The sequence below is a fragment of the Melospiza melodia genome, chromosome 21, assembly GCF_035770615.1.
Source record: "Melospiza melodia melodia isolate bMelMel2 chromosome 21, bMelMel2.pri, whole genome shotgun sequence".
Classification (NCBI taxonomy): domain Eukaryota; kingdom Metazoa; phylum Chordata; class Aves; order Passeriformes; family Passerellidae; genus Melospiza; species Melospiza melodia.
In genome coordinates, this window is record NC_086214.1 from 12,576,507 (window position 1) to 12,591,494 (window position 14,988).

At 40.3% G+C, this 14,988-nt stretch overlaps 1 protein-coding gene across 8 annotated transcripts in view; it reads right to left on the reverse strand.

Moving 5' to 3' along the window:
* The window catches only part of BCAS3 (BCAS3 microtubule associated cell migration factor), a 295,445-nt gene that overhangs the window by 258,488 nt on the left and 21,969 nt on the right, over nucleotides 1-14,988 (reverse strand). For all 8 annotated transcript variants that reach the window (XM_063174268.1, XM_063174266.1, XM_063174267.1 and 5 more), the window contains exons 8-9: nucleotides 3,426-3,533; nucleotides 843-919 (exon numbers count right to left, since the gene is read on the reverse strand). In XM_063174268.1, the coding sequence (XP_063030338.1) occupies nucleotides 843-919; nucleotides 3,426-3,533 (185 nt within the window). The remainder of the gene's footprint in view (nucleotides 1-842; nucleotides 920-3,425; nucleotides 3,534-14,988) is intronic.

A 14,988-nucleotide genomic window follows, 5' to 3' on the forward strand; every position in this document is an offset into this window, starting at 1 on the left:
TACACATTTAACCAAGGGGTTTTTTTCACTTTTGGTCTAAAATAAAGCAAGGCTTGTACTCTAATTCTTTTTGATGAAATAAAAGGGAGTGATGAATAGGACAGAAATAAGTCCTTCCCCATTTGGATCTTGTCACTGAATCCCAGCAGATTCCCAGTGTCTCACATCCATGGATAGGAAGAAACTGACACCTATTGGCAACTTTAATATTACTGCATGTGGCTGCTTTCCCTCAAACTATGACAAAAACAGCTTCTCCTTAGGAGATTTTTCTACAAATACAGAGAAAATATTAAAAAAATAATTTCAACTTTTTGAATTGTGATTGAAAATACATCCACAAAAACGCAGACTCTTTTTAAATAATAAAATTCTGACTTTTCCAAAGTAAATTATGAACTGTAAAGTCACATTAAAAAAGCCAATGTGCCTAAGGAACAAACAAACATGAACAGTGGGTAGATCACTGTTGATGGGTTGTGGGTTTTAACTGCTACTGATGTGATAACCTGGAACTGTGTAATATGTGAGGCTGTATGTAAACATGTAAATATGTAAAAGCTGAGGCTTTTACACATATTTGTGCAAAATGAACAAAAGAATTGCTCAGCTACTGATGGATTGCAGTGTGGGTGCCCATTACAATTAGTTACAGCAATAATAAATACAGAAAAGAGTTAAATATTCACAGAAAAGCATTTGAGTTTGGGGTTTTTTTTCTAAGCAAGTTTTCCTGAAGCACCAAATTATTAATTGAGACCTGCTCTGAGGATTTAGAAATAAAAAAAAAAACAAACAAAAAGATCTGTTCTGTCCACCTCTGAGCCCAAAACTGTACGTACTGGTGACGAAGAATTTTTTGGTGAAAGTGCAGCTGTCAAAGGCGGCGATTTTCTCCTGCAGGACCACAACGAGGATCCTGAAAACACAGAAATGGAAGGGCCACTTCAGACATTAAATGCATTGGTTTAAAGATTCAATATCTAAATGTAATTATTCCAAAAGCATCAATAGAAACTGTGCAGTGATGAAGTGCCAGGTTACCAGTCCCTGGCAGTTATTGAGGGCTCTCTCTGCTCCCAACCACACCAACTCCAGCGCAGGAAGTGCAGGGGGCTGAGCCACAGCAGCACAGCACTTTTGTGCTAAAGCTCTTGCACTCAAAGCTCCATTAAAAAGCAAGAATGGAGCTGCAAAGACCCTGAATTACTGTCACTGACTCAAACAATCGGCAGAACGTGAGCTAAATGTCAAATAATCCCACTGCCCACCTCAGTGCAAATCTATTAAAACATTTTATTTGCTAAAAGCAGGGGGGAGTGTAATACCAAGAACATCAGCACACAAACAGAGCTGAGAGAAGCAGAATTTGGGTCAAGTAGCATATTGAAGATGTATGTTTGTGTTTGTTTGTACATTACACTTTTATTGTAAAGGCCAAAAACCACAAGGTAACAGGAAACATGGTGCTGCCTCAAAACACTGAGCCCAGAGATGCAAATGTGGAAGCAGAGCAGCACCTTGGAAATTTCAGAACCAGGGAATGCTTTCTCCCACACCGATGACTCCCAAAATCAAGTTTTTAAAAGCCTGGCATGAAAGAAGCACCTGGGAAACCAACACATAAAACCTACATTTAGCAATATGACATAATTAATAATCTGTTATTCTCTCATTAGGCAGACTGTGAGAAAGCATTTTTTAATTAGCTGTCAATATAGAGCATTATTAAATATTGTTTTAATGGTTTTAATTGTAAAGATACAACATGGAAAAAAATTAATCACATCTCTCAGTGACTGAAACACACCTAATGCCTCATGTGAACATTATGACTGTGTGTTACAGCCTGGAACAGTCACCTTTAAAAAGGGGATGAATCACCTCAGCCTCAACTCATATCCTTGGGGAAAGGGTGATGATTATTTCCCACAAGTGTGAAATCAGCTTTAACCCCTTTTTCCCTATTTTTATCTGTTTTGCCATAAGAACACTTCCTCTTATCCCATGAGAGCTCGATACCTGTGAAGGACTACACTAAAATCAAAATATGTACCATCCCCTCATGCTTGCTGATGTTTTCAGATAAATAAATAACATTAATTAGTTTTGGACATATTAGTAGTTTCAGCTAAACAACATCTTCCAATTGCTGAAACTGCAGGAGAGAAAACCAAAGAAAATGTATCAATTCTAACTTTTCCTACATTGCCTAAAACAAAGGAAACCAATGAATAATGGGAAGGCTTTGACTGCAGGTGGAAGTGTAATGTGTATATATTGCAAACCTATGGATATTTAATGGGAATATTTCCCAGTCCTGGAGAATTTTGTTTTCTCCTCCTTGAAGCCACTCTGTCTTTCTGCAGAAATGAACCCCCCACATGGATGATTCCAGAGCATTTATTGATCTATTTATTTTTAGTAGCAGGTTACACTTAGTTGCACAAGTTTGATTCATAGTCACCATCTGCATCAAAACCAGGCACAAAAACCAAATCATTTGCAATTTTCCAAAGATTTGTGTTACTATTTACTGAAGGACCATCCATTCTGGCATGGCAATACGGATTCCCAAAGAACTGCAGGAATTTCTCCATCCAGGGCTCTCCCTTTACCCCAGGAACTGGATTGCACCACTCCACAGGGCACCTGAGGCCACGGTGACTCACGGCAGTCATGGGAGGGTGAAGGGAGCAGAGCTCAGCAGGGCTTGGACCAAAGTCACCACTCCAAAGTCTCCCATCAGCAGTGCCAAGCGCAGGATCCTCACACAGGGATCCTGGCATTTCTCTTCTGCCTTAAAAAGATGCGGCAAACTACAAAGCAAACCACAAAATTCCAGTTTGGTGTGTCTGGGAGAGATGGGGATTTCACATTAAATCAGCAAAACTGGATTCCATGGACACAACAGATGCTGTTCTCTTGGAGCTCTGTGATCCTCAGCCTCCAGAGCCATTTTCTGTCTATCCCACCCCAGAGATGCTGCTTTGTTATCTGACTCACTGGAACATTATTCCCTGCAAACCACAGACTGCACACCAGGAATGTTTTGGATGTGCAGGGAGGCAAAATCTGACAGACCAACACAAAGAAGAGACATAAACTCCTTAGTGCTCCGTGCTGTTTAAACTCTCTGTGATCCCATTTCCCCAGCTGTAGGTGGATCATCGAGGATTTCAGCAATTCCTGCTCACCCTTTAGCACAACTGAAAGAAGCTTAAATGATTTTTTTGGTTTGAGCTTCTTAAACCAAAGCCATGGGGGAAGCACACTGATGTATTCCAACTGAAATACTCCTTGAGAAACAGAGAACCAGGAGAGTGAAAAAAAGAAAATCAGGGAGGTGATACACCAGAAATTGTATTTATTACCAAACTCTGGCATGCCCTAACACATAAGGAATGCAGACAGAGCACCCTTACCTTTTATTGCAATGCAGGTCATAAATAGGAGTTTTGAACTGGATGGACTTGACCATCTCTCCTGTTCTCAGGGAATACAGATCCACACAGCAGTAGGGTGGGCTGGTGCTGAAAGGAATTTAAAGAAGATTTTAGTGGAAATCAGGGCATTTTAAAAACTGGGGTTTAACTCTTTCTGCCTCCTTATGCTACTTAGCACGCTGAAGGAAAAGTCAGAGAACCACAGAATTATTGAGATTGGAAAAGACCTCCAAGAACATCAAGTCCTGGACCAGAATTCCAACAATCCCAGCAGAACCCTGGAGAACAAAGGGTCAATATAAACCTCCTACATTAAGAAGGAAAACTGAATAATGATCTCCACGATGGCCATCAACCTGTATTGTGCAACTGATTATCAAACACTTGGTTTCTTTTACCCCCAGGAAGACTTGGGAAGTTTTAAACCACATCCTAGCACAAAACTACACCTCAGAGTAACTCTCTCCTACAGGGAGGACTCTCCCAGAGCAGCAGCTGAGCTGCCTGGGGCTGATGGAGACACCTCACCCAGAATTTACATTACATCCCTGATGGACTTTTGTTTGAACCATACAGATCTTTTCAACTCTTTGTGTCACTTTTATCATTTTTATATAAATAAAAGCTTTAAGGCCATTTCTTAATAAAAAAGGCTGAGTGGGAAAAGTGCTGAGTGTTGGATAGGGCCGAGGAAGGCAGTGGTGGAAACCCTTTTAGGGGCTGAGGAGAGGCTTTGATGTGGCAGCTCTGCTCCACAACACCTTTCTCCCCCTCCAGGAACGCATTAAAACCTTGGCTATTTCTAGGTCAAGGAATATGAAGGAGCACAAATTGCCAGCTGTACAAACACATCCTGAGCATTGGTAAAAGAGGGTGCTCCCCCCTGCCCAGATCTGTTTTATTTTACAGAGTTTCACACAATTCCTGCCCCAGCACTCACTTGTCTCTTGGATCTGCTCAAGCTGCTCGAGAATTTTCTGGAAAGCTGGAGGACAAATGCCAACTGTCTACCCCCAATGCTTCAAGATCATAAAATGGTTTATACAGTAATGCATAATATACAGTAATGTATGATATACAGTAATGTATGATACACAGTAAATGCATAGCAAGACAACTGTCAGAAAAATAACTGAAAAAATACCTTTTGACACTTTGCCCACTGAAATTTTTCCCAAAATATACATTTTTCTAGGCTAATAACTAGAGGGTGCAATTCATTACTTCAAGCACTTCAAAGGCCCTTCAAAAACACCTTTAAACCAGTGAAACTCGAGTCAGTTCCCTCACATTAAAGTTCACTCCTGCTCAAAAACACAGAAAGCCACTGCAAGATCTATGTACAAACTTTTTAAAATTAAGTGATTTATTACCTCTAGCAAATTGTAATATTGATAGAAGGGGAATTTCAAAACAGGAATCTCCAAAGTAGATATAGCTAAAATTATATCAACACACTTAATAGTGATTACTATTTCCACATCAGCCTGTTTTGAACAGTTTTTCCAATTTACAGGTAACAATTCTGTCACTCAAATGCACCATTATTATTATTATCTCTTGGCTGATCATGTAAGGCCATTTTACCAATGCTTTCGTCAACCATAGTGAGTAAAACCTTGAGTTCAAGTGCCAATAACCAAAGAATATCATAGAATTCCAGACTGGGTTGGGTGGGAAAGGACTTTCAAAGAAAGCTCATCCACTTCATGGAGACACCTTCCACTATCCCAGGCTGCTCCCTGTTCCCCAGCCTGGAACAGTTTATATGGATAGGCCAGAAAGACTCTGAAATTCTCTCTGAAATAAAATTCTTCTGAATTACTCCCACAGATTATCAACAAATATTTATTATGTATCCTGATTGTTCAAACAGCTGCAGAGATCAACAACTTCTTTAAAGGCAATGGACACAAATCCACCAACAACTCTAAGATGTGACAATAATGAATGTATAAACACACTCAGGCCTTTGTGTCTTCTTCTGTGTGAGTGCTGCAGCGCAGGGATGGAAGGACAGAGCAGATGCCTCATCCAGCTGGCACTTGGGGACATCTGTGCTCGTGCCCCACGCCAGCATCAGCTCCTCCCAGATCTGCTGGGTGCCACCACGGCAGAAAAGCTCTGTGCAGAATGTTTGCACAGAGACAAACACACCACCCACAACACTCGTGCTTTTTAAACAGAAAAAAAAAAATTAAAAGGAGAAGAGTGATGGAATCAACACAAGGCTGATTTTTCTGTGCCTTGGAGGCTTTGATTTATCAAGGGTGGATTTTCCTCCTCTCTGCCACATGATGAACATCCCCTCAAAGAGAGATGGACCCAGTGACAGGCTGGTCTCATGAGTCTAGAAAGGAAAAAAAAGGGCTTGGAGGTGTAAAACTGAAATAAAACTTTTGCTGGGAAAGCTGCCCTGTACGAAATATTCTTTATGTGAGGATTTTCCAGTCAATTGAGGCCTTTAATAAAATCTCTGGCCAATATCACTGCACTTTATACCACCTTCACAAAGTTTCTTTAAAGTCCAGCCTAAAGCACAGACTTGTTTTTATTAATTAGTTTTGGTGCCTTTAAGAGGAGACAAAAATATTAAAATTTACACTGAAATCCTATTTAAAGTAACTAATAGTTCAAGATAATCTCTTACTAGGCCCAGCTTTAACAACCTGCAGGAGTGAAAAAAAAAAAAAAATAGAATTTGCTGTAAATATTAGGTTGCTAAGAGCCTGAACTGGAATATAATTTCCAAACTTGTAGAGACAACAGGTGAGAGAGAAGTGACAGCAATTGCAAGGAACTGGCTGCTCAAGGTATATCCAAAGGATTTGCACAGAAAAATACTCCACAAAGTTGGGTTTGCTTTTTTAAATTATACTCTATAAAGCATCAAATCTACCAATAAATTGCTGCTAAAAAAAGGCTATTTCCACGTGGGCATGAGGAGGATGCTGACAGTGACCCAAGTCTTTAATCAGCAGGAGTGCTTACAATTCTCCTGTTCCACCTCTCTGGTGCTTCACAGAAGGGGAAGAGAAGCAAAACAAACCAGAGCACAGAGTTAATTAATTGAATATTGGAAAAATTCCTGCCTGAACCTTTACACTGGAAAGTTGAACTATGAGATTTGATTATGATCTTTGTAGCAATATTAGGAACGCGGTGAGACCACAAAGACAATTCTGTTCTCCTCAAGGGCCCTGAAGAAGGTTTGCTCAGATTAACAGATTTCAATTCTGGAAGGATCATCTTCTCTTTCCAGGCCATGCACAAAATGTCCCAGAAGCTCAAAGAAATTATTTTTTACCAAGCAACCTAATCTTGTCTTAAAAGACTGTGACCAACAATGAGCCCTCTATTTTTATGGTGAGTGGTTCCAACATTTTGATCCTTTTATTTTTATGAAATGACTTCTTAGTGCCTGACAGAATTGGTGCATATTCTGCTTTTTGGCTTCTGTGTCTCTGTCAAGGACACAAAAAGGTTTAATGCCCTCAGTTATCTTTTGTCAGTGATCATCCAGAGCAGTCCAGGCACCAAGAAAGTGAAAAAAACTTTTGAGCCTTAAGTTGTAAGGTTTGTTTTCCAGGCCTAGCACCAAACTCCTGTAAACCCTCCTCAGCAGAGCAATTCTCTCCCTCCTTCTGAGGGATGCACACCAGAATGAAAACTTTAAAAAAATAATAAATTCAGTTATTTCTTTCTAAACATCACTGCAGAAAGAGCTTCCATTAGGACTTTCATCATCTACAGGCTCTCCTCTTCCCATCTTTTCACAATAAAAAACTCCACTCTGTAAGTAATTTTCTAATTTATGGTACTTAATAGATTCATTCAAAATCAGTAAAAGCAGCACAAAATTTCTCAGAAAGTGACACTTCCCCCAAAATGTGTGTGCAGCACTGAATCACAAAGCAGCAGAGACATTTTAAGTGCACCACAAATTGCAAAAAGCATGGAAACACTTATTTCTAAATAAGAAAAACCTGTACCAACCTTAGACACATGTTACTAAATCTAATCCTGGAAATACAAGGGAGTTATTTGACACAGCACTAAAATAGATGTGTTAAACACCAGGAGATACAAACTTCACCTTTGCATCTTCCTCAAATGGTTTGATCAAGTCTATCCGCCCAGGAAAACAACTCACCTTATCTGTGTACTTCACCAAAAATATTTTCATTGCTTGCCCATGACACAAAAAGTCACCAAGTCTGCAGAAATCATTTTGTAACAGGTAAAATGAGTCAGGGTTCAGGCTTAGGAATCTCCTGTTTTCTCACTATAAGGAATAATTTTACTTCTGTTAGCTCATCACTGAGGCATTCCTTCACAGGGCAGGGTCTAAGTGCACCTGGAATGACCCAGGAAGGTCTGGCTGAAGGATTGATTGAGGGATTGGTTGAAGGACTGGTTTCTGTCTCCTGAATAACTCTGGCCATGTTCTGTGAGAGAACCTGAGACTCCTCAGTGACTTTTCCATTTCTGAGTACTTTCAACAACCATTACCCCACTGCTGTTCCATGAAACCAACAGCTCCTTCACTTCCCATCTGTAGCTGAGGTGACAGACATCAATTAGGGGGGAAGTTTTAAAACTGGGTTTTTGCAAATATTGATTATTGCAACAGATTCTATGAGAGAAAATAAAAGGGGAATCCTTAAAAATATCAAATAGCAACCTCCAAATTCCTTATTTTGGCAGCTCCTCCCACATCCAGCAGCACATAACATGCTTTGACTGTTGTGCTCTCTCTGCTATCCCTCACCTTCATCATCAGAAGATTCTTTCTGGGTTTGAGGGGGTTTTATGGGGTTTGTTTTTACATTTCAGAGCTGACGAGAGCCCAGAGCCACCTCGGTGTCCCCAGCATGTGGCACTCCTGCCATGGAGTGTAAAACCCAGCACAAGCTGCCTGCTCAGCTGTGCCTGTGCAGGGAGAGCCGGGTGTGACACACTTTCCACCGCGGTGACACGTGCCACATGTTGCAGAGCAGAGCTGTCCCATCACATTGCCACTGGGTAATGCAGGCAGATTAGCGGCAGCTCCCGAGATCTGGCTGTCTGCTTGACTATGGCTATCACTGAGGGGAAAGTACAGCTGGAGCTCCACTTGAGAACCAGGATTATTTTTTCTGGTATATTCTAGACTAGATTTTGCTTGTTTGTAGCCAAACAAGCTTTTTATACACAATTTATGAACCTGCACTGGCTGGTTGATCATCCTGTGAACACGCACAAAAGCGAACACATTTCTGTAAATCTTTGCTTATGTTCATGAAGATTAAGTTCTGACAGAATACAACTGCATTTATCTTACCTCTATGAACCCCTAATATTTCTGTGATCAGCTGATTGAGCCACAATCTGATGTGTTTCCCCCAAAAAATACAAAATTTAAGAGTTGTCTTGCCCTTCCTACTGTCAAATGAAGCAGAACTCACCACTAAAATAAATGCACATAATTTGTATTGCAGTAAGAGCCCCACAGATCTCCAAGATCATGCAAGATGGACCAAAATCAAAAATGTAGCAATTTTTGCATAATAAGAGACAGCCACACATCACAGCTTAAGAGGAAAAGATCACATTTCTGGGAGCACAGCTCTGAAAACAAATTGATGCTGAAATACCTCAGCTCCAGCCAAATTCCACCAAGCACATGTAGAACCCAAACTGAGCATTTTGTGGAGCCACTTACAGCCTCAGCTAGACACAGATTTTTTGAAGTGCCAGAATTTCTAACACTCCAAAGCAATATCAGCTTTTTTCTTTGTTCTGAGGCATTTGTACTGACAGAATTTCCTGACTAATGGTGTATGAGAAGACAGCAGAGTTAACACAGATTGCAGCTGATTATTTAAGCATATATACAATTATTGTATACATCTGAGGCACGTTCCTCCTCAACCTGTGATCATCAGAATCCCCACCTCGTGTGGGACTGCACATTCAACAACCAGCACTGAAAAATTTTCCTGCTACCACTAAAACTTCATGAAGGACCAAATATTTCATCCTGTTGGTTCTTGTAACCCATTTCCAGCTCATTTTTTCCCCCCTTTCTGCGCTCTCCCCTCATGATTCACGCACCTCACAGGCCCCTCGGCCTCTCCCCTCAGCACCAACAAAGGCCGCGCTAAGCCGGCGGCTCCAGGCCGCCCTCAGAACCACTCTGGGGCTTCACCACTAAGCACAAAACCTTGCCCTGACCTGTCTAAACTAAAATTCTTTTGCCCTCGGTGTCATTAACGGCGTAAGAAACCCGTGGGGTTGTGCAACACTTCATCACCTCGGCATTAGGCAGCCGCTGCCGGCAGTTGCGTGACGGAGATCATTAGAAGATGTCTGTCAGCTGCACAGGACTCTGCTAAATCTTCATTGTTTATATGCCAGTTTATGGCTCAAATGACAATTTCTGAGGAGCTTGAAAACAATACTGATCCCAAGAAATAATTAGAGGGTTTTAGAGTGTGTATGACTGAAGCTGAGCAGGAATGAGCTCAGATGTTCTGGTTGAAGCACTTGAAAAGTGCTCTGAACAGCAAAGCTGCTCCGAGGTTCTGGTCACATCAGGTAGGCCAGAATTTCCCCAAGTGCCGATTAATTATATGTTCTTTGGCATTTCTAACTCTTTTATGACTTGGATCACAGACCACGTTCTACAGATGTGCAGAGTTCTCACCGTAGCTGAACTCACCAAAAGCTGGGTTGAAATGATGAAATAATACCTGAAAATAATTACTTGTAGAGCCCCATGAGCAGCAAAAGGAATATTCTGCTTTTCCTTAAATTGGTCTTAAAGCTGAAATCCTCCATTGAATTGCTTAACATCAAAAACAAACTTCAGTTTATTTTATATCCTTTCTCTCAATGAAGACAACGATGCAGCCACCTCCTCTACTGGAGCACTTTTCATTACATTTGGAGGAATTTCCTAGTTAAAGGTGGTTGATATTCCCAGGAGGAATTACAATTGCTAAGGAAAGGCACACAGCAACACAGCATTTTCCCCAGAGTCACCTGATGCTGAAATGGGAGATGCAGCTCTTCCAGTTGTGCAGGCAAAATTGATTAAAACATTGTGTTATTTCATTATTGCCTCACTGTAAAATATTACCATTTAAATGCTCTATTAATAATTTTAATCACCATTAATTTTAAAAAGAAGTCTCTGAGCAGCCATCCAAAAATGCGTGAGGGGTCTCCTCAGGTGATATTCTAATACATTACCTAGTCAGAATTAAAAGAAAGAAGGCATTAAGGAAGATCTCTTTTTAAGCACATGACTTACTGCTTTTTCACAAAGTAGGAGCCTTCTAAATCTCTAGCTTGAATTACTGAAGAAATATTCACTGCGTTATAAATTGAAATTTGCAAAATTGAAATTTAAAGCTAAGATACATTCATTCTGTTTAAAAAAGCAAACTAAAGAAAAATAATAATTATATCAGATTTTTTTAATTGTATTTTGTTTTTTCCTCTAATGTAAATATTTAAAAGGAGCTCATCCATACATGAATGGTTGAGCTCAGCTAACTCCCATGATATTTTGTCTGTATATTAAACATTTTTGAAGAAAGGAAAGGAAAAGCACAGGAAGGACTGGAGAGAGCCCGTGCTAAGGGAGAAAATGGCACTCAGTAACAGATGCAGAGTTCAAATACTGCCAAGTTGTAGGGAATGACTTGAGTGGCAGCAGTTGTGTAACAACACAGAAACAGGGGCTGGAAGTTGAAGCAGTTTGCAAACAGCTGCTCCAACTACAAGCAAGAAGTGACTGCACTTGTTTAGGAAAAAACATATTAAAGAGCATCCTCTGTGAACCCACTGGGATCTGATGGCTTTAAGAGTCCTCAAGAAAAGAGAACAACTTCAATCACCCTGAAATTTCTGCTTTCCAATGTCCTTTAAATCCTTCCTACACTACAGAACACAGGAATAACCCTAAAACATACAAAAAAGAAAATATAATCCTCAACTGCTCTCCGGCTCTGTCACGTTGATTTATAACAGTTATTTCTAAGACAGACAAAAACACACAGATGCAAACAATTACTCTATTTTTGTAGGCAACAAGTGAGGTGGGTGGTAACTGAGAAATTTTGAAAAATCCTGTCACAATATTCCGTTTTTTCTGAAGTAACCCTCAGCACACAACAAACGCTCGCCACATCAGAGACTTTCCAGGGCCTGAAGGGCCACTTTGATTCCAGCCCGCTGCAGGCATTAGTGGGGACGTAATTAGGGTAAAAAGTTCAACCACAGTTCCATGTCTAGAGTGCTGCCAGAAATAAATTTCCTCTCATTCACTGGTTTCTACTGTACCCTCCCTGAGAAACATATTGAAAACACATTTATCTTTGTAGAGTTTGTTCCTCTTCTAATTAACTTTATAGCGTTTACAGTATTTAATAATTTAAAGTGGAATTTAAAGTGGCCCTGGAAGTGGCAGCCCTGCCTGTAATGGTGCTGTGCATTATCTTTTCCCTGTGGTGCTTCTTTTGACAAGTTACTGGGGGCAGCTTTGTGCTCCAGCTGGTTTTATCTGGACTTCCTTCCCTCCATCCTTCCCATCCCTTCATCACAACACACAAAGGGGTTGGAGCAGCAGTAAAACAAAACTTTGCCTCAGCTCAGAAATCTGCTGTTCCAAACCTCCACTGCATCCCAAGGATGCCTTGGAAAAGGTTCATCTTTTTACAGCTTCATAAATCAAAGCTTTAGAAGGTCAAAACTACCCATGGTTCTCACCAGCTGGTCAAGGTTTGACCCCGAATACTCATTTTCTCCCAGTTTTGATCCAAGATTAACAGTTTATTATAGTTCAAAGGTTATTTCTTACTCTAGGTTCACTGAGACAAACATTTGGAGTATCAGAGGAACTCCAGAGCTTTCCTGCCCTTGGTATTTACACATGGAAACACCACCTTATTCCATTAAAGCTCCATCTCCTGGCATTGGAATCCATGAGAAAATTCACAGAATTACCAGCAAACATCACTTCAACATTACAAAAAAGCACATTTTTATAATCACAGAATAAACTTACAAGAAAATATGAAGAGCTCTTTTTAAGATGGAGAGTCTATCTTTAGCACACCAAAAGGAATTTAAACTACTTTATTCCTGCCTCTCTCAGGATCTTAAAAGCCACCACACAACCTGCTAAGGCTAAACTGAATTCTCCCAAAAGAAATCAGAGAGGAAAATGTTTTTCATCTACTGGAAGGGAAGGAAGTGTTTGCAAGGCAGCTGACACCACACAGCTCTGCAGTTAATGAGGCTTTGCAGTTATGCAGCAGCACAAGAAACTCTGGGACTCAAATCCCCAAAGGTAGCAGAAGTGAGAGAGTTTTGCCCAACTTTAGAGATCTTACTGTACTTTTCTGAACATAATAATTAAATAAAATTTGCTCTCTAGGCTTGAGTCTTCACAAAATCTAAATTTTGCACAGTCTTCAATAAAAGGCCACAAGTACTTCACAAACTTAATGAAATCTAATTTCACAGTGCCCAACACAATTGAAAATCACAACCATGTGGCCCAGACCATTTTTCTGTGTGATTTCAGAAAACAAAGTGCATTTTCTATCTGCAGTGAGCACACCCTTTGCACAGCCCAAGGCAGGGCTGAGCCAGGTGAGCCCTCACCATCACCACAAGGAAAAAACAGAGGAAATTTCTGGAATTTCAGGGCAGTCCAGAAAGAGCTCCCCTGAGCAGTGTCTGGGAACAAAAACTTCATTCACCAGAGCTCATTTCCTCCTCCTGGGTGATCCTTGCAGGGGCTTTGCTGTCTGTGTCTGACAATTCATTTCTCAGCCAGCTCATCTGAGGCACTAAAGGCTACAAACACTTGGAGTGGACACTGGATTTTAGCACTACCCAGAGCCTGACCAGGCTCACATGACTCTGAAATATAAAATGAGAAAATATTAATGCTTTAATTGTGCTGTTACTCATGGGAAGCTGCTTCCTAAACCTGAGCACTCCCACAAACACATTCCTGAGCTGAAGCTGGGTTAGGGTTAGCAGGATTTCATCTACAGTAGCCCTGAGAATAAAGCACACGCTTCCTGAAAATCCACTGTCAATTGATTTGCCTTGTAAACAGATCAGCAGGAGAAAAAAATGCTGGCTAGCCAAAGTTACACATTTTGTTTGCTCCAACTACTCCTCCTTCTTTAATTTACCCTAATTTCCTCTCTCCTCCCATGATTAATAAAGATTACCTCTTGCTTCTCATGCCCTTGAATGACCTCCATCCAATTCTTCAAGTCATCCAAAATTTTCCACCACTTGATAGCATCAAACTCATCCATCTTTCTAAAAATATAAACTGAAACACCAGCACAGGCTAGAGGCTGCTGAAGGGGCCATTCCTGAGCTGCACTCTCCCCAAAGGCCTCAAACTCTTACATTTTAATCATCTATTACTGATTGTTTAATTAGTTACACCTGCAGCATCAGCTGATTATCACACAGCCTATGTGAGATTATGGCATAATCTGTTAATCTTTAGCAAAATGATTTGGCTGTTTGGACACAGGACAAGGGAACCAAAATATCAAATGTTTTTTGTAAGGAAGGCTTAGAGATGCAGATCTGGAGAAAGGCTTTAGGAGCATGTGGTGACCCTGCCCCCTCGTCCTTCACGTGCTTTTATTTCCCTCCTGGAATGGTCCTTTTGATTCTTTTCAGCTTTCTTGTTACCTGTATTATCTACTGAAGGGCAAATTTGCAATCTCTCTATTTATTCTCACCTGTTATTTTTAATAACCTGAATTAAAACAGAATTATCCTGGTTGGTTTCCCTTTCAACTTCTCCATTAGTTAAACTGAAGTATTTATTTAACATTCACATTTGAACAGAATAAAAGTCATGTATTTTGGACCTCTCTGGTGTATTTGAAAGTGTTTTTACAGATCCAGTCTGTTCCAAAGTATGGCTTAAACAACCCATGTGGGGAAAATAGAGATATCTTAATGTTTCACCACCTAGGAAATGCATTCATGTACACCAAACCCATCCATTAATTTTGTGTGTCTATAAAGATTTGTTTGTCTTATCACCAGGAACAAGCAGGCATGTCTTTACAACCCTCCACAACCCCAACATTTAGTCAGATATTCTTTCTTTTTTGGTTTTCCTTTTAATTTGCAAATCTGTAATCTAAGACTGAAGCTGACTGAACCAACCTCTAAACCAGCAGGGAAATACCAGCCAAAAACCACAATCTGTTTCCCATTTCTGTGTCAGGACTGCATCTTTTGGGGGGCTGTGAAAACAATTGTTTTGAAAAGATTATACAGTGAATCATAGACTGGTTTGGGTTGGAAAGGGACCCTTAAAAATCATCCAGGCCAACCCCCCTGTGAAACATTTCAGTCATTTTACTAGCTGGAAAAATGTGATTTTAAAATACAAAAATGTGTGTACCAGAAAATCAGATATGAGGCAGAAGTTCCATCTTGTTGATGAGTATGAAAGGATCACATACAGGAATAAAAAACAAAATCTATTAGCAGGAAATTC